At 46.2% G+C, this 19,632-nt stretch overlaps 1 protein-coding gene across 1 annotated transcript in view; it reads right to left on the bottom strand.

The window, feature by feature from the left end:
* Nucleotides 1-8,980: 8,980 nt before the first annotated feature.
* Nucleotides 8,981-19,632, bottom strand: part of CNTN2 (contactin 2) — a 31,021-nt gene continuing 20,369 nt past the window's right edge. Inside the window, exons 9-23 of the mRNA XM_052815123.1 lie at nucleotides 18,987-19,123; nucleotides 18,321-18,450; nucleotides 17,277-17,427; nucleotides 16,868-16,995; nucleotides 16,319-16,494; nucleotides 14,915-15,035; nucleotides 14,424-14,582; nucleotides 14,132-14,281; nucleotides 13,316-13,386; nucleotides 12,889-13,123; nucleotides 12,344-12,459; nucleotides 11,784-11,970; nucleotides 11,308-11,420; nucleotides 11,051-11,219; nucleotides 8,981-10,318 (exon numbers count right to left, since the gene is read on the bottom strand). Of these exons, the coding sequence (XP_052671083.1) occupies nucleotides 10,209-10,318; nucleotides 11,051-11,219; nucleotides 11,308-11,420; nucleotides 11,784-11,970; nucleotides 12,344-12,459; nucleotides 12,889-13,123; nucleotides 13,316-13,386; nucleotides 14,132-14,281; nucleotides 14,424-14,582; nucleotides 14,915-15,035; nucleotides 16,319-16,494; nucleotides 16,868-16,995; nucleotides 17,277-17,427; nucleotides 18,321-18,450; nucleotides 18,987-19,123 (2,153 nt within the window). The 3' untranslated portion in view covers nucleotides 8,981-10,208. The remainder of the gene's footprint in view (nucleotides 10,319-11,050; nucleotides 11,220-11,307; nucleotides 11,421-11,783; nucleotides 11,971-12,343; nucleotides 12,460-12,888; nucleotides 13,124-13,315; nucleotides 13,387-14,131; nucleotides 14,282-14,423; nucleotides 14,583-14,914; nucleotides 15,036-16,318; nucleotides 16,495-16,867; nucleotides 16,996-17,276; nucleotides 17,428-18,320; nucleotides 18,451-18,986; nucleotides 19,124-19,632) is intronic.

Raw genomic sequence — 19,632 nt, 5'->3', positions numbered from 1 at the left:
GACGGAAAGGTCACAAAAAGGGAATAGGGGAGGTCAGAGGTACAGGGAGGTCAGTGAAAGCAGCTGAAGCAAGGACCCTTCAAAACAACATACTCTCCCCATCCCTACATTTCTTTCTGTCTCTTCCTGTAATATGCATGTCTTCTTAGTCAGTGTCCCTGTTCTTCCCAACGTAACTGGCTGTATTGCAGAAAAAAGTGTCTCTTTCTGCTCTGAATTGGTAATATGGTGCCTAAACGTCTTTTTCCCACACTTGGCCAGTTTGTCTGCCTCACTTGGAGGAGAGGATGGCAAGGACTGCATGCAAACCCTGTGTGCTACCAGTTCCCATCTGGAGGGTTTTCTTGTGGTACAAACTTCTGCTGCCTGCTGATGATCCTAAGTATTAGGAAGCAATTAGTATTGTACATACTAAAGCCAGACAGATTGTGTGAGGGAGGAAGTCAATTTGCTAATGGCATTAGCACTTGGAAAGGAGGAGGTAATAACAGAATGGAGAGGCATAGGCAGCTGTTTAAATTGCTGATAGCTACTGAAGCTTATCTAAATTGAATGACTAGATTGCCTTAACTGCTGGAACTTGAATGGCAGCAAAGAGGAAAACAAACCCCATATGCTTCTTCTGCACCGAGATGGGGCTGTCAGACTCTTCCATCCTCTGCATGTTGATCTGTGTTAATTCTTTTACTTGTTCCTGCAGTTGCCTGCAGCAGTTCAGGGATCTGCTGGGGATATATTGGAGCAGTGCAGCTCTCGGGCTGTTGTGTTCTTGTTCCCCCCTTTCCCACGTGCTGCTTTTCCTCTCCCTTTGGCTCCTTTATGCAGTATCTCGCTTACTGCAGGCGTTCCCTAAGCCTCATGCAGGATAAAGAAGATAACTGGAAATGCGGTGATTTTCTTTAATGACCTTTGGTTTCGTAAAACGTCTTTCCTAGTCAGGTATTTCAGAGCATTTTACAAAATAGCAGTGAATCTGGTTCTGTGGAAGCAGTACCTGGACTGGTGAATGCACCAGCAACCCGGTCCCCATCCGTTGTGCTCAGGCTGCTTTGGAGGCTGATGACAGGATGGACATTTGCATACCTCCCATAGAGGTTTTTAGGAGGTGAAGAGTGAAATACTTTGCTTATGGCTAAGAAATGCCTGTGAATGCAAAACTACTGGCTGGGTAATGCACCTCCTTTCCCAAGGACAGACAGCGTCAGATCTCTTCCACACTGTCCTAGGAACTACTTTGCCAATGAACGTTTTGGAAGTCCTTTTGGAATGACCCTTTTGAAAACTAGGGAAATTCAGAGTTCGCTCTCCCCTTTCCTTTTGCTGGCTTTCTCCCAGCACAGATACATTGAGTAGCTATTGGTGTTTTGCCTGTGTTCTTCCCTGCACTTTTTCCAGGAAACTGCAGCTTTTTGGCCGTCATTTCTGCCACAGAATACTGCATAAATACGTTCATTTGTTGCCTGTCTCTGGTGATACCAGCATAGACCTATGGAATTCACGTACAAAGCAGCATATTTTGCTAAAGCATGCCGAGTACTGTGGGTTTAGTTCATGCATCATCTTGGGCTGAGGACAGAAAAGCAAATTCACTATTGCAGTGCTAATCCTAAGCAGGTGTGTTTTAGTTAACTCTAAATTAGTGTATGCTGAGTCAGATGTAGACCATAATAAGGGTTTTTTTGTGCTTAGTTCTGATGACATTTAATTTGATGCCATGATTTAATTTAATCAGAACCTTTAGACCAGAATTACTTAGCAGCATATAAAATAAATCTGCCCTTTCCTTTGACTGTTTTGAAGTTTCTTCTTCTTTAGCAAAAGTTTTGGCTTTGGCTTTGGTGGGGGTCAATAAATCAATATTATTGAACATCTATCGAGTGCCAGGAAGGGACAATTTCTTTTTAGGCAGTAAAATAAGGTTTTAGGAGTTTTCAAGCATTATATGCTGAGTTATTGTGAAAATCTGGCTTTCATGGTATGTAGTAAACCCCCAAAATCATAAGACAGAAGCAAATAATAGGGGGATATTGTTAAACAAAACTAACTGTAGCATAGATTTGCACAAAGCTTTTAAGATGCTGTCCCTCCGTGTCCCTGACAATATAAGCATTGATTTGTTTTGCACCCTGTTCTCCACTGAGGTAAAAAGATCAACTGCTTATTTTTTGAGTAGGAATTTTATAAAATGCTGAGTATGAAGCATCTTCAGAGTGGTAAGAACCATCTTTTACATCTGTTGGCTTTAAAGATTTACTCGCAGAGGTAATTTACTTGTACCTTGATTTGGTCCCAAAAGGAGAGAAGAAAGATCATTTTCAAGCAGTTCCTCTTTCTTGGAGCACTCTTTATCAGTTTCCCAGGAACGAAGCAGGCTTTGCTGATGCTACAAGCCTAGTCTGACTTCTCTCTGCCCGTCTGCCCCAGGCTTCTGAGTTCATTCCAACCAGCATCTGTCTGTCCCTTGCTTTTTCTGTGTCCTTTACATTTAAAAAAGCTGCTCTTGTTTATCTTCCTGAGGCAGAGGGGTCTTTCATTAACCCTGTCACTAATCCCAGGCTTGTTTGTCTAAACTTCTGTGCTCTTTGTGGAAACTGCCTGTTTCTTCCTGATGCTTTTTAATTTCCAAGAAAGGTCTAGTTTTATTTGTCGCTTTATGTCTGTTCTGTGAGAGGAGGGCTGGATCGGTGTAAATCCTTTGCTCGCCCTTTTGGTATTTGCAAGTAAAGTGACAGTTGTATAGAAAGCAATTAACGAAACCTCTTTGCAAGTGTCCAGGCTGGGGGGTCAGCGAGCAGTGTGCGGTGCTGTGTAGGCAGCAAACATGAGACCCAACAATGTAAGACCTAGAAACAAGAAATCCTTTAAAATGCCTGTGGGGAAGTAGAGAGGAGGATGTTTTCTCAGGTGGGACACAAACCATTAGCTCTGGGGTGGATTCCTTTGAATTCTTGAAGTGTTTTGCTACCAGTTTTAAGGGATGTGCTTGAACTGTCTTTTTCTGTGACTTTAAACAGAGGAGCAGTAAACCAATTCAGCCACCCTACCCCTGCAGGAAAAACCCCAAACAACTCATACAAATTTGAACCTTAGGTGGAAATGCTTTAGGTTTCACAGAAAGTTATCTATTTCCCCTTGATATTTCTGTGTAGAAAAATACCTCTCTTGGGACCAGGCCTGCCAAAATACTGCGGCAAGGGCTGTCCTCATAGTGGCTACAGCCTTAATGCCTGAAACCTGTGCAGGAGCTTTTGCTGGAAACACACAGACACTCCTAGATAAACTGTTTTTTGTTCTTAAATGCAGCTGAGCTCTTGTGAGGTTAGAGTGGTCAGCTGGTCCTGGCTCGCTGGGACTGATGGGCATAAGTGATGCCTCACAGCATCCTTCATCCAGTGTCCACACAGCATGGCTTGCCAGCGTGCTCTCTCCGCAGGGCTGAGCTTACATTTCCAGTAGGACCCGCCTGTTTGTTGGTGACGATACATTTGTCTCCTTGATTTATATCATGTGCAGTGGCATTTAATGATGGCTCTTGAGAAAGCAGGAGTGCCCTTGCTGGGGAGGAACTGGGGAGGGATTCATCTCAGTCTTGGCTGCTCCCTGCTGGTTTCTTTAATGATGCTGCCCTCACCTTTACAAAGCCCCTTTGCAGCATAAATCCCTGAGCTAATTACGGCCCCGGTGACGAGCATCCTCGCCTGCAGCTCTGTAGAGCTGTGGGGCAGAGGGGCAGGAGCCTGCCTGGGGTCTGAGCACAGCTGAGCCCAGCCTCTTCGGGCCCTTTGTGGGGTCAGCTTTGCCATCGGCACCCAGAGGCCAGGGGCTGGGCAGGGTTATATGGCAACGAACTGCATTTGTCACCCCAAGCTGTGGGTGGCTGTAGCTTCTGGGAAGAGGAGGAGCGGCTGCTTCCCTCCATCCATCCCTCTGTCTACCCCTCCGTCCATCCCTCTATCCTTAGGGGCTCAGAGTGGGTCTTGGGAGCACATCTTGCTGCAGCCAGTGTCTGAGTCCCCCCTGGGCATCCCATCGTCAAGCATGGTATTTCTTTTAGGGGCTATATGAAAGTAAATGCATCCAGGATGGGCTGAGGGAAAGAGTTTGGGTGAGACTTCCCATGACCCGGTACTGCGGAGCCCAATTTCTCGTCTGTCTACTCTCCAGCATGACTGTGTCTGGCTTCAGCTTAACTCCAGTGGAGACCCTCAGGCCTGCACCACGTACAGTTGCTTTAGCTGATCTCTTGACATCCTTCCCAAAGGTAGAAGGAAGCCAGTAGATTTTTTTTAAGGCCAGAAGGAATGACTGTGATGAATTAATCTGACATAACATAGATGAGGTGATTTCATGCAGTGCTTCCTGCAATGAAGGAAATTATTTTCTATAATGTAAGTGAACCTTTGCAAGCCTGCTAGCTTGTGGCTAATCTAGTGGATATCTTTCCTGGAAGACTTCCAATCTTAGTTTAAAGGCTGTGATTGATGATGATGAAGCTTTTTGGCAATTTTTTCCAACAATCAGTTACCCTTTCTGCTAATAAGGTGCATGAAATTTTTGACTTTGAGTTTTCTAGCATTACTTCCTAGCCATTGGAATACCAGCCAGAGAGAGCACATTATATTAACATCTCTAACCAGATTCTCAACACCTGCAATTCCTTGCTCCATGAACAGTCTCTCCTCTTTTGGTTGGTTATCACTGTCATGGGATAGAATTTCTGTTTACTATATCTTAATTGACTTAACTTTTGCTGAAGGGTCCAGCTCCGTGCAGATGGAGTCTCATGGGGCTTCTTGTTTGTATTAGTATGCGCAGTTGGCAGTCAGGAAAAATACAGTCCTGGGCTGGGGGGACTCCTGAGCAAGCAAGGTACTAATTGCATTTAAAGCTGGACAGAAGTACTCCAGACTCCAGTAGTTGTCTAAAGTCTCTGAAGATCTTTATTTATGAACTGCGTGCTACTGTAGCCAATAAATAACCATAATTACAGTAAGTACAGTATGCTTACAATGTTTCCCATTTGGTTTTCTTAAAAAAATAGCGTACAACAAAGTTACTGAGAAGAAAACTGCCCTGTTTGTGTGTAGTGAATCTGGATTAAAATATTCACAGCAGAGGGTTTCTGTGGATGAGGGATAGCTTTGCAGGTTTAGAGCAGATGGGATTTAGACCCCCCCCAGGCATTAGCTAAATGTGATGCCTGTGTTATCCAGCTGACTCGTTGGGCAAAGATACTAGTGTCTTCCATTCAGGGCACAACACTTAATCTGCCCTGCTGCAAATGTGAGCTGTTACTGATGCAAACTGGTATAGCTGAGTGCTGAATTTAGCCCAGACAACCTAAAACCAGAAGTGCAGTCTGCAAGTTCAGTAGTATCAGGTAGAAGATTATTTTATGTTAAGTATGAATAAATCAGAACTGTAAAGCTCCTCTTATTTGGGAGTCTCAAAACATTTCACCTTTGTTGCATACTCCTTACAGCACCCTTGTCAGGTTGATTTTTACTACTGACAAGTAAGATGGACCCTGTGAAATTAGATGACTTTCCTTTGCAAGCCATTACAGCGCTGAGAACAAAACCCACGGCACTTAACTCATCCCTGTAAGTTAATCTCTAAAGCAAATGCTCAGAGCAGTTAAATTTAGGGGATTCTTAATGAGACAGAAAATTGATTTGCAACTTAATGCAATAGTGTAAAGCCAGTAAATTCTGTTAAGATGTTGAAATCTAAGTTTTCTCTCCCAGCTCTGAACACCTTTCCTTTTAACCCCTGTGCTGCATTTTAGGAAGCTCTTAACTGGCTTTACAGTAGGCTTCTTCCACATCTTTTTCTCCTGTTGGTGGCTCTGGCTAGGCTTTATATGTAGGTTTTTTTATAGCCTGGATAAAGTTTAACTAGGTACAAATGCTGCATTTGCACGTGCAAATCCTTTTCTGTGGGTCACCTAACCCCCTGATAAATCAAATGGCAGAACAGACTGCCTAAGACAAGGCAGTCTTTGTCTTAACCTGGCTTGTGCCTATGTACAAAAACTGAGCTGTCTTGTCTGGAGCAGGGTTTAGCCTGCAGCTGTCTGGGCCTGAACTTGACCTTTCTCATCTACCAGTGTTGCAAGTGGAAAGTCTTTTCTGTCCCCCTCCCTCCCCAACGTGTCCTGTCCTTCACCTGAGGTGTTTCCCTGTGCTTACCTGTAGCGTTTCATAACGTGCCACTATCTTTTCCGCCCTGCAGCTTTGGAGTATCAACAAATTCCCCCCAAATTTAAAAAAAAAACTGTGGGGGAGAGACTGCCTGTTTACCATGTGCGTTTTTCAGAGTTTCTTTATGCTAATGCTCAGGAAACATTGATGTCAGCTGAGCTGTGGCTGGCCGAGTTAGGTAAGGACTAGGTAGCAGAGACAGCACAGGTACGAGGACAGGTTTGCCACCAAGGACTCAGACAGTGACTAATCAGCCTTGCTGAAGCGTGTTCTGCTGCGGGTACACAGCTCTTGGTGGCCGAGCTAGGTAGTTTGAGTCAGCTCTGATACCCAACGTGAGCTGCAGTCACGCCTTTGACAGCAGTGTGAATACACAGATACTTTCAAACTGCAAAGAACTTGCAAATACACAATGACATGCTTGTGCCTCACTTTTCAGGAAGGGAAACTGAGGCAGCACGTGGTGAAGTAATTGCTTGGAGCCATAGATGGAGTCAGTGTCAGAGCTGGGATTAGAGCAAGTGGTTGGAAGGCCGTTGTGGTTATCACTAGGTCATACCTCTGCTGCTATGTGTAATCCTTAAAATGTTGCAAAAGCTCAGCAGTGTTTTGGTTTAAAATGCATACTGATGAAACTGTATGTACTGATGATTTACCCTCTTAAAAAAGAGGCGTAGCTTGAATTCAGATTGAAGACATTTAACTTTCAAGGGGATCTACTTGTCATTTGAAGGCTTTCGAAAATACTATCCCATCAGTTTTACAAATGAGAATATATTCAGCCCATTTGCAATGCAGAGCAGTGCAAACTGGAACATTTGAAATCCAACTCATGTAGTTTTCACTTCTTACATAAAATGTGTCTGTGATCTAGTTTAGCAAAGAAATGTATGGAAAATGTATTAACCTTCCCAGGGAAATGTTGCAGGTGGCTGCTATTTAAAAACCAGTGTCATTGCAGCATTTAGATACTGTTTTCACCATGCTATAAAGCATCTTGCTTTCCAACACTGTAAAGTTCAATAAAACAGACAGAGCCACCAGTGTTGCCAGACACATTTGGAAGCATCTGTTGAGACCAAGTTTCTGCAAGAGACATTGCATAGCCTTTGTGGTTAGACCTAGACTGATGCTGAACCTCAGCCCTTGAATTTCACAGGAGTACCTTGCTTTGCTTTGCTCGCTTGTGAGAGTTCATCCAACATGTGGTCCATCAAAGCATGTTCTTCAGCCCTGGAGGTGTCTAGTGTGCACCTCTTGAAGGGAATTAGCCGTGTCCATGGGCATGCAGGCATAGCAGCCCATTGGGAGAGGAGACATTTTGGCTGCCCTGGATGGGACTGGTGATGCACGATGGGGTGAAAACAGCTGGCCTCATGCAGAGTCTGTGCCTGAATCCAGTACAAACCTCGTGACTGCGGCTAGGCTGTGCACCGAAGCAGCTCCCTCCTGCTCAGCGATTCCTCCCGAGGAGTGCAGCAGACTTCTTCAGTATGAGGGATTTCTGTTCTGGTCCCACCCTGCAGAGTTTTGGCTACTCGACAGGATCGGATGTGGGGTGCCTTCAGCATCTGCATCTCCATTCGGTGAACGCTCTTTGGGCACGTCATTTAACCTTGTTGCTTTTGTTTGCTCCTCTCCTGAATCGGGCCCATGCTTCTGCAGGGCTGCATTGGGCATCATCCAGCAGTGCTCTGAAGCTCCATAGGTCCAGTTAGTTTATGCCTCCTAAATATTGTCATTATGGCTACTGCTAGTTCTGCATATCGATCAGGTAGCTGTTGCCCAAGCCCTAATTTCCTTTGCTTTTGAGCTAACACTGAATTCCTAATTTTCCTTTCACCCCATCTTTTGTGGGAGAAAGGTTGAAGGCCCAGCAAGATGGAGGTGATAACAAAAATGCTGAATTAACAACATAAAATATTTTGCCAAATAAAGCTTCCAAACATCAATAAAAATATTTTAAAATCTTCAAGAACATAAATCATACAAAAATATAATTTATATTTAGCTGTTGTCCTTCTGAAGGAAGTGTTTCAGCCTGCTGGAGGGACCAAGGGGGTGATTCATGGAGAGCTGCAGAGGGACCTGGAGGAAGCTCAGGACAGGCTCCGGGGGTGATGGTTCTCTGCCTTTGCTGCCTGCCTCAGTCTGCTATCTGTCCGTGGGAGCTGTTGTCTTCTTTTTTCCACTTTATCCCAGGTGTTATTTGTAATGGAAACAGTGAGGTACCCTTTCTTTTTGCTGCAGCTGTGCTCTAAATGTTTAGACTCTTTCATTAAGTTTATTTTTCTTTGCCTGATTCTTAAAAACATTTCTCTTGTTTGCTAACATATAGGAGCCCTTCTTCCTCAGCCTGGAGCCTTGCTGTTTGCATTGCACGGTGTGAATCTACTGGTGCCTTTACCTTCTTGCTTCCAGAGTAGGCCAGATGCTAAAAAATTTGTGATGGGATGCTATGGATATATACAATAGGCATAACTTCGGGAGGCCAGGGATTTATGCATGTAATCTCTCAAATGCTCACTAAGGCCTAGGACACGGTAGTTTTAAAATGATTAGCAAGGGCAAGGAATTGGCATCTAGTGTAGAAACTGGATGTCAGTCCCTTGCCATCGCACAGTCCTGCAAGTGTAGCCCTTTGTCAGGTAATTCTGGAACTAAGATTGCTCAGGTCAGCAGTATTGTCCGCTGGGAAGGAGGAAGGTACAGGCAGGTAAAGGTCCCTAAAAGCGCGCTTGGGATCTAACCAGCAAGCAATGTAAATCAGCTTCTCGTTAACTTTGGTCAATTGCTTTACCAGGAGACAGATTTTAATATGCAACATCTATTCCCAACCATCTTAGTTAATGGTATACCTCAACATCCCTGTACTTCTTTGGGGTGTCAGCCCTCCTATTTACATTAGCTGTATGAGCCTTGGTCCTGAAAACCAGACTGACTTATTGGTTGGATCTCAATCTTGCAGTCCTGAGTTGAGACTGGTATTTTGGCTGGACAGAACCATTTGTGTAGGGTGATGAATCTGAGTCCAGATTTTCCTTGTTGCCCCAGTGATGGCTTCCTTGAGCCTCCAGTTCTTGGTTAAATTATGTAATATTCCTTTTTCTTCCCCCTTTAAGACTCTTTCTCTATTGAAATTGGATATGTTGAGATCTCCGTTATTAGGCAGAACTGCCTCTCCAAATTAGTGGATACTAGAAAAGTATCTCCTTTTCGCTTACCCCTTCTCCTCCCCATGCAAAAGGAAAGAGCAAACAGTATAACAAAAACACCCCAAAAGCATGTGGGATATGGATAACATTGAACATTGCACCTCACAGCATAACAGTTGATACAAACAATAGGCTGGGGTTGCAAGTTAACACCAGTGTTGTAAAAAAGCTTTTCACAATCTAAACTCTGTTACCACCCATCTTCAGGATGGGGCAGAGATCAATCTCTCTTGTGGCTTTATCTCCTTGGGCTGGTTGCTGCAGAATTTGGCTCGTATTAGGGGGGGGCAGGGGGCGTGGAAATCCTGTCCCACAATTCATTAGAGATGGCTGTGACTGGGATTGGTATGGAACATGCTGATCACTGTGAAATCCTCAGTCCCCGTCCTCCCCTTACCCCCCCAAAATTCACTGTACATATTTTAAAAAGTCAAATTTAGCAGTCTGGTTATTTTAGTACATGGCTTCATAAGGCAGAAAACCTACTGGATACAGTGTGTGGGGCAGTTGGCTGTCAGAATTCATGTAGAATTCTTCTTTGTTTTACTCGTTTCTTTAAAAAATTTTTAATTGGTTAAAGACCCATGTCTTGTATGAAAGCTTATATTCTTCCAAAACAACAAAAAAAAGAAGCTGTTTCTTTCTTCCTCCCTTAAAACAATGTTGTCAAATCCTTTCTCTGTAGTGCTGCTGTGGTACAAACTTGAAGTTGCAGCAGCCAAGTATTAAGTAGTTCCCCACTGGCTTGGGAGGAAGCGTGTCCGGGAGTCCTCTGCTGCGCTGGCCATCGTCAGAGCTCCAGGTAGCTGATCAGGGCCACCATTACTAGAGAGTTAGTTGTAATAATGACAGCATGTGGCACTGGCCTCATCACAGAGTCTTCCACCATCATACTTGTCCCTGAAAGAAAGGGAGTGGGGAAGGAGCAACTGTCTAGTTGCACGGACACAACTGGATGTCTTAAGGAAACAGTTGGGAGGGTTGGTAAAATGTTAGTTCTGGGGTTCTGTGTGCTCGTATTGTGATTGTCACTGATGAACCTCCCAGGAACACTTGTATTTGAAACAAGAATTTGGAGGTGGGCCCCGAGTACTTACCCCCTGAATCAAGGGAACCTGCTGGAGTTGGGGTCGGGGCCCCACAAGCAGAGTCAGGATTTCACTCTTAGTGAATGTAAGTTGGGCCTGCGTGGGGCCTTGAGGGCTTTAGCTGCAAATAATAAAGCTCGGTTCAGACTAGACTGAAAGTTGCTCAGAATCTGGGGAGAGGTTGGCTGATGGAGGGCTGGAGAGGAATGCTTTGCTTCGTTTAAGTGAACAGCACAAGGGAGCCAAAGACCAATTCCACAGTCTCAGCCTAAAACACTGGGGTAGGACATTCCCCCGTGTTCCTGGAAGGGAGAGTGGGATTTTAAAACATAATAGCATTTATTGTTGTTATGCTGTGCTATAGCCCGGTAGTGGAGGAGGTGTGACTAAGTCATTACTTATCAAAGAACAGTGGTAGCGAATGACAAGCAAGTAATGCCGCAGATTAACTCCTCTCTCTGAGCTCATTTTCCAGTGGTCCGTGAAGCACCCTGTAAATGAGTGTTTGTGCATGGAGTGTGTATAGTCAGAGGAGTATACGTACCACTATTTCGGAGGATGTGAACTTCTGCTGGGATTCCATCTCCCCCAGGGCCTGTCACTCTGATCTGTACAAAGGCGTGAGTGAAGTCTTCAGGGACAGGGATGTCAATCCGGCTCTTGCTGGCCAGGTATAGTGTGGGAACAGAGTGGGAATCCTGCCTGTAGAGCATCTGTTGGAAGAGGCAAGTTTGAGTTTACGTTCACTGTGATTTCCTTAGGGTCACCTGTAAGAGAAGGCCAGCTACATGCTGCCTGTACCTTGTACCCTGTAACTGCAGACTCATCTGCCTTTGCCACCACTGGGTCCCACTTGATGCTGACTGTAGACCCAGAAAAAGTCCAGGAGATGTTGCCAGGTGGCCTCTTTGGTGCTAAGAGATACAAAACAAGACAGAGATTCAGTAAGTCATGGACCAATGAGAAGGTTGTGCTGGTTACAGCTGTTTCCTGAGACTCTACAACTAGTCGACAGTGATGGCACCACTGTGGTTGGTTTAAAGGGAGGTATCCCAGCAAACATTACTCTGAGCACAGATCTTCTCAGATAAGTGATACGCAGACCACAAGGCTGGTCTGAGGAAATTCAGGGAACTGTTTTATGGACTACTTAAAATGCCGTTAGAGCACCAAGATAAAAAAGCTAATCAGTTAGCTGATCATTGGGAGTCCTCAGGAGGAAGCAGCAGCCCCAGGGAGTACAATGTTCAAAGCAGAGGTGGTCAGGGTTCACTCACGCGGTTTTGTTGTCGTGACATTGGTAGAGGGACTGGGAGGGCCGGTTCCAGCCCGATTGTAAGCTCTGACTGACACGTGGTATTTCGTGTTGGGGTTTAGGCCTGTTACATGAGCCGATGTGACCAGCCCCGCTGTTCTCACTCTGTCAGCTGCCTCCTCTTTATCACCATCCTTCCAGTACCGGATCTGAATAGAAAAGGATATGATGGGTTTAGTAAGAATAGAGGCATCTGCAAATACTAAACTCCGTCCATCCACAGCCGGTGCTGGAGACCCTTTGGTATTTGTTTCTGTGTATTTTGCTTAGTTTGTGCCCAGGAATAAGGTTACAGCCTGTGTGGAAAGGCAAGCAGAAAAAGAAAGGGTGTTTCTCTCTTACTCATCTCTCTTCTGAGCAGTAGTACTGGCCCCATTAGAGCCTCATGCTGTCCATTAATTATCCTCCATCTTTGGAAACAAAATGCTGTTTCCTTTCACCTCACTTAGTCTGGGGGAATCTTCTTTGCTGGGCTCTCCGATCTCAATTTCAGTGTCTCTCATTCCCATGGCAGGCTCGTACCTCATAGCCCAAAAGCACTCCAGTCATGTCTCCCTGCTCAACGGGCTCCCAGGACACATCCATTTCTGAGGACAGAACAGCCTTGGCCATAACTCTGAAAGGAGCCAATTTCGGTTCTGAAAAACACAACAAAAGGGAATAAAATCCTTTTCCTAGCATAATCACCATACTGAAACGAAGGGCTCTCCTGCAGCACCATTACCGTGCAGCCAGACAGCTGGTATTATGTGTACGGAGCAAAACAAGGGGAAGGGATTTAGGGACTTAGTAGGACAAGCAGGGCCACAGCTGTGTGCTGTGAGGATCTGTGTCTGCTCTAAAGCTCGGGCTGAACAGTCATGGCTGGGCTTAGGGAAATATCTATCTGTGTATTTGAAGTAGAAGATAAATGTTATACTGAAATCACTGTCAACTGTTCTTTGAGTAGAAGAAACCTCTCCTATCATTATGCTCCCAGACTGACACAGCTCTGCAAGGAGCTGATTGAGGACACGTATGGTTGGACAAAACATCGTGAATTCAGAGTCTCTGCAGTCCCTCTTTACCTTCTTCTGCAGAGTACACGATGGCAGTGAGGCTCTCTGGTCCCTCTCCTTTCCTGTTGTATGCTTTGATCTTCACTTCGAAGGGGGTGTAGGGACTGATGCTCTCATTGCGGTAGACGTAGTGCAGCGATTCTGCGTGTGGCACCCTTGCTGTCAACCATCCCTGGGTGCCTTTCTTGCGAAACGACAAGATGTAGCCAAAGCCATCTCCATTCTGATAGTCCCGCAGCGTCGGCTGTGAGGGGGGTGGAAAGAGAGAAGAGCCTTGGTCTGTTCAAATGAGCAAGACTTTGGACTAAGCACAGTGTTTGGCTCAACCACATATCAAAATTGTAATTGCAGCACTGATTTCCGAAAAGAAATGGCATGTGCTCCTCCCCTTGGCCCTCTCCCAGCATCCACGGCTGGTGCCGTGCTGCTGACTTACTGTCCAGTTGATGATCAGCTCGTTGGGAGCCCCTCCGCCTCCGCTGAGCCCAGATGGTGCCACAGTAGGTGCTGCCGGGTCCCCAAACAAAAGCAGACAGCACAGGTTGGGTTAAGGAAACAATAGTGATGAAAATGAGCACAGACACCGCGCGGTCTGGGAGTAGCCAGGCTTTGACAGCTTGTATGAAAGTGCTTGTCTCTATATTTTCAGCTGTATTTCAGATGTTTGTGAAAATCGGGTCTAGAATACTGGCTAGTACCTGACGAGCTTATTTGGAGGCAGCATGTCTCCGAGAGGACAAGAATCAAGCTCAAAAGCAGGGCTATGGAAGAGAGTTTTTAGTAGAAAGGAGTTAATATGCATTTGGTATGTTGAGAGCAGTTCTCCTGCTCTTATTACATCCCTTCTGCTTGCACGTTCAAGCAGCAGAAGATAGAATGAACATTCACAGCCATTTGCTGGGAAATTTACCTTGTCTTTGCAGAGTTGTGCTCTCTGATATAATAGGTCTCTTTCCCCTTTCTAAGCCTTACTGGCCAGAAGGTACAGGATTTGAAGCTAGAATTTATAATGGTTTAATATACTGTATCTAATGCTGGTGAAGTTAGCTGCCAGCTCTAGTACTGCTTTGTCTTTGACGTGTAAATGGGCAAAAAGGCAGAAGATTTTGTGATGGCATCACCTCTAGGAGCACTCAAGGAGATGACTAATGGTTTGGGACCAAGGCATGCTGCAATCCAGCCTTCCCCCTCCAGCATGTAGGAGCAGGTATCTGTGATTCCCCTTTCTACCTCTGAGTGTATCTGCACATACCTGCTTCTTTGGTACGGATTTTGCTGGAGGGTAAACTTGGCTCTCCAACTCCAAGAATGTTACTCGCTAAGACCCGAAACTCATAATCCATCCAAGGAATGAGGTTCACCACCTGGGCTGTCTCTGCGTTGCCTTCAATATTTACAGGATCTATATAATCCAATAACATGAGAGAAGAACAAATAGAGCGAGTGGCAGCCGGTGTACGAGCACAGAGCAAGAACTTGTCAGTGAGCTGGTGCCCTGCAGCCAGCACGGGCCATGCCACCGCCGCTGCCATTGAGACACTTACTGGTACGCATTTGCTTCCATTTGCTGGAGAGGAGGGTCCGCGCCTCGATGATGTACCTGGCAATAGGGCTGTGGTTATCAAAGCCACGGCTCCAGCTCAGCTGGACGGTGGTGTCACTGATGTCTCTCACCACCACGCCCCCGGGGGGGCCTGGAGGTCCTGGGATGACAAGAGACAGACGGACGTGTTACTAAGATGAAAGATTTGGAGGCTTACTGCTCTTGATATTGTGTAAGTCATAAATTAAAATCAGGCCTTTCTTTTCTGGAAGCTAGGAAGCCTCACCTCCAATTTTGGCCTCCAGAAAAGCTCAGAAGCCTATCCCATCTAGTTCAAATATTAGATGGTGAAAAGCTCATAAGCCTATCCCATCCAGTTCAAATATTAGATGGTGAGGTGGTCGCAAGGGAAGAGCGAGCTGATCCCTTGCAAGGATTATGCTGTTACTTCGGGCTTGTAAGGAGCAGGGCACCTTACGACAGAGAAATTACCTCTGACAGTCAGCGTGGCTGACTCTGAAGCACTGTCCACAACTGTCTGGGCTGTACATGTGTACCGCCCCGAGTGCTTTAGCTGGGTGTTGAAGATGCTGAGGTCCCCAATAGCTTCCTTCTGTGTGGGGAAGAGAAAAGACAGTGGGGAGACCATTAGAACATGCCTGATCACAGTCCAGCATTCAACATTGTATTGGGTTTGCGTGGCAAGGTTTTGGTAGCGGGAGGGCTACAGCGGGGGCTTCTGTGAGAAGCTGCTAGAAGCTTCCCCCATGTCCAACAGAACCAGTGCCAATCAGCTCCAAGACAGACCCGCTGCTGGCCAAGGCTGAGCCCATCAGTGATAGTGGTAGTGCCTCTGCAATAATGTATGTAAGAAGGGGAAAAAAAAACCTGTGCAACTGCAGCTGGAGAGAGGAGTGAGAACATGTAAGAGAAACAACCCTGCAAACACCAAGGTCAGTACAGAAGGAAGGGGAGGAGGTGATCCAGGCACTGGAGCAGAGATTCCCCTGCAGCCCATGGGGAAGACCATGGTGAGGCAGGCTGTCCCCCTGCAGCCCATGGAGGCCCACAGTGGAGCAGATATCCACCTGCAGCCCGGGGAGGACCCCACGCCAGAGCAGCTGGATGCCCAAAGGAGGCTGTGACCGACCCTGTGGGAAGCCCGTGCTGGAGCAGGCTCCTGGCAGGACGTGTGGACCCGTGGAGAGAGCAGCCCACGCTGGAGCAGGTTTGCTGGCAGGACTTGTGACCCCGTGGGGGACCCACGCTGGAGCAGTCTGTGCCTGAAGGACTGCAGCCCGTGGGAAGGGACCCACGCTGGAGCAGTTCGTGAAGAACTGCAGCCCGTGGGAAGGACTCACTTTGGAGAAGTTTGTGGAGAACTGTCTCCCGTGGGAGGGACCCCACGCTGGAGCAGGGGAAGAGTGAGGAGTCCTCTCTCTGAGGAGGAAGGAGCAGCACAGATGTGTGATGAACTGACCCCAACCCCCATTCTCCATCCCCCTGTGCTCCTCAGGGGGAGGAGGTAGAGAACTTGGGTGTAAAGTTGAGTCCAGGAAGAAGGGAGGTGTGGAGGAAAGGTGTTTTTAAGATTTGGTTTTATTTTTCATTGCCCTACTCTGATTTGATTGTTAATAAATTAAACTAATTTCCCCAAGTCCAGTCTGTTTTGCCAGTGACAGTAACTGGTGAGTGATCTCTCCCTGTCCTTATCTCGACCCATGAGCCTTTCGTTATATTTTCTCTCCCCTGTCCAGTTGAGGAGGGGGAGTGATAGAGCAGCTTTGGTGGGCACCTGGCATACAGCCAGGTAAACCCACCACAAACATGCAAACAAAGAGGCTGGTATTAGTTTTCTGTCCTTTTTGATGGTGCATAATTGCCCTTTCTACTCACCACACTGGCTCGCCGGTAGTGCCCCTCAGACTTGTCAAAGTCAATGGGGAAATCATCTAGTGACCAGGTGAAGGTTAGGTCCATAGTTGGATCATGGGATGCGTGACATTGTAGAGTAAGGTTTTCACCTACGTTGATATCAGCACTAGATGGTGCCAATGTGATTTTGGTGGCATCTGCAGAGAAAGAGCAGGGAGGGCTGTTAGTTGCAAATGTCCATGTACCAGATATATATGAATGCTGCAGAGCATCCAAACCAACTAACACTTTCCAACTTGTCATCCTTCTCTAACAGCTGTAGTTTTACAGGAGAAAGATGAGGGATTGCAGTGGTTAGAAAATGGAAATGCTTTTCTCAAGGACCAGTTGTTGGTAGGTATGATTTGGTGGGTCAGGCAGAAGGTTTGCTGCTCCACAGGCTGAAATGTCTTTGATTCCCTGAATATAGCATTGACTTTGGGGAGTATAAGGAGAGGAGAAATATCACATCATGGCATTCTTAGTTGTTTCTTGCTCGATTGACCCCCAAATCAAGGCAAACATCTCTACCTCGAACAGAGAGGATTCCGGTACTGTTGGCTTTGCCCATGAAATTCTCAGCAAAGCAGGTATACTTTCCCTCATCAGATTTGCTGATATTCTGGAGGATCAAGGTGCCATCTGTGGTAATAGTCACCCTGGAAAGGAAGAAGAACCATACAAGAGGAAGGTTAAAATGTCTGTTCACTCTGTACACCTGACAATTTCCAGCACTTGCTGATTTTAGAGAAATTGGTGATAAAGACAGGACTGCAAAATATTACGTAGGCGTTTTCTATGGAAGAAACTAGAGGAATAACAAAGTGCTTATGTTCAGGGATGTAGCAGCACACTTGGGTCATCAAGTCCAATCTCCTGGCAAGAAAAAAATGTGATTTTAGCTATGGTTTCTAGGTAGAAGCTGACTTTGTGCTGCTACCTGCTACTGTTGATCAGAAGTTCAGTCCCTTTGGTCCAGAGCACAGTGGCTTTTGGTGCTGCTCTTGGTTGGCATGGGATGATGACCTTCCCACTTCGGGCTGCAGGTATCAGTCGCTTCACTGGGTTTAGTCTAAAATCTGGTGCTAAGGCTACAGGGGAAAAAAAGAGGATTAAGGAATGATTAGAAAACCCTGCTATGTGAGCATTTTAACTGCCATGTAACTAGGTATTGATTTGTTGTTAGGTGACTCGGTAACAGAAGCATGGCAATATCTGGTGAGCAAGATGGAGTGATTCCTCTGCTGCTGGGTGGTGTCTAACGCCTGCCAAGGCAGGTGTTACGTGACACACGTGTCATACGTAGCAATGGGATATGACCCTAACAAGTGCAAGGTCTTTGAGAGACACAAGAACAGCTGCTTTTGAAAATGTAGAGGATATTCTTTTCAATATCCTGACCAAAGTCACCAATGCAGGCATCCAGCTTGCCTAAAACTCCTCCTGGAATTGCAGAGATAGAATTGGATTTTATCTGTTGCCCTCATGCATTGCAGTGTGTTAATGTTGAATAGTTGAATAGTTGCTTAGGGCCTTTAATTTATCTCTGGCATCTACTGACCACAAGGAGATAAGCTTTTAGACTAATGTGGAACAAGTTTGGCATCAGTCCAATTCCAGTCACCATCCATCAAAGCAGGCTGAATGGATACTGAACTCTTTTCTTTGACCTCTGTCCTCCAAAAAAGAGGAAGGCTGTGTAGTGGAAGAGAGCTTGTAGTGCTGCTGCTGTCTCTCCTGTACACTTTCTGTAGCTAAACAGATGTCCTTGTTCTCTTTCAGCATTACTGAATTTACACAAGGTTTAAATTTTAAAGGGTTGTAGAGTGTCTTGTTGAACCAGCAACTATATTTCAATGGTGAGTGAAGCAGTTTTTGTCTGCTCTTATCTTACTCTGAGATCGCAAGCATAGGATGTTAGGAAGAGATCTAAAATGCTTCAGTGTCCCATTGAAACCCAGAGCACTGGGAAATCAGAAATTACCTTGCACTGTTAATTCAGCACTTGCATATACTGTGCCATGCTTGTTCTCAGCCACACACTGATACATGCCAGAGTCCTCCAGGACTAGCTTGGAAAATCTCAGCTCTCCACCGCTCACTTCGATGCGGTTCTGTGCAAACAAGAGGATGAACCCATTAGATGAGAAAAACAAAAATGGAACTCAAGCCTCGTGTGTTCAGGGTTGAGTTTCATTACAGACTCTTATGCCAGTTTGAAGCCAGCCTGGTTTTCCATGGGAGAAAACGCAGGACGTTTTTTTCCATCTGTCCAGTCACTACCCCACATCACTGTGCTCTGTTTGCTGAGACTTCTGAGTGCCTGAGCCGCAACGTGCAGGTCATACAGAGACAGGTACAAGGTGCTATTTATCCGCCTTGATAACTGGCTGTGAGTTCCTGTAGTTGCATGAAGCAATGGCTGGGATGGCAGTGACGGGAGAAGGAACTTGCTGGCGATAAGGACTGTGGCATTGCTTTGCAGCCTCATGGGGGCACATGGAATAGGGATGCGGGGTGATAAAACGGGGTTGAGATGCATTTGCAGCGAGGCAGTAGAGGGTCTAAGTCTGGAGTAGCAGGTTCAGTACTGCAAATTCTGGTGTGCACTGGCTGAGCTGCTCTCGCTGTCAGACCTGCGCGGTGGTACCTGGGAGGTCAGCGGCTGCCCGTCCCGAAGCCATCGGACCGCGGGCCTGGGTTTGCCAGCAGCCGCGCAGCTCCAGCGCAGGTTGGACCCAATGTCGGCTTCCGTGTCTGTGATCACCTTCAGCCACTCCGGCTGAGCTGCAGAGGAGCAAGAGAGGTGGCAGAGCCAAGAAGATCAGATGAGAGGTTTGTTGTGCCAGGCAGGCAGAAGGATGCTCATTGTGTCATCTCTGCTGGCAGATTTATTTATCACAGCGTGTTTCACCATAGTAACAGCCTTCGCCTTTTGTGCAGCGATGCAAGGCTGAGTCCTCTGTGGGTCTGGCTGCAGCTGTGCATGTAGACTGCACAAAATTACGGCAGAATCCAGATCTGAGGAAGAACGTTATGGTTTCTCTTCTTAAGACTAAATGCAGTCATTCCTGAACTTCAGGAAAGACTGGATTCAGACTAAGTTAAGTTTTGTAACTTCACTAGATCTGATTAATAGCTCCAAGCTTTATCCCTTGTGGAAGTACCCCAGGCTTGGAGAATATCTTGGTTGAGAGCCAAGTTTGATTTTTACCGCTATGCTTCCTTCCCTGGTTACCTCATTTTTGCTAGAATTTTTTTAGAGCAAGTTAGGAGCTGTCTACTTGCCATAGCCT

The sequence above is a fragment of the Harpia harpyja genome, chromosome 19 (genome assembly GCF_026419915.1).
Source record: "Harpia harpyja isolate bHarHar1 chromosome 19, bHarHar1 primary haplotype, whole genome shotgun sequence".
NCBI classification, from domain to species: Eukaryota; Metazoa; Chordata; class Aves; order Accipitriformes; family Accipitridae; genus Harpia; species Harpia harpyja.
The sequence above is the reverse complement of the archived record's forward strand: the minus strand, read 5'-3'. Positions and strand labels throughout refer to the sequence as shown.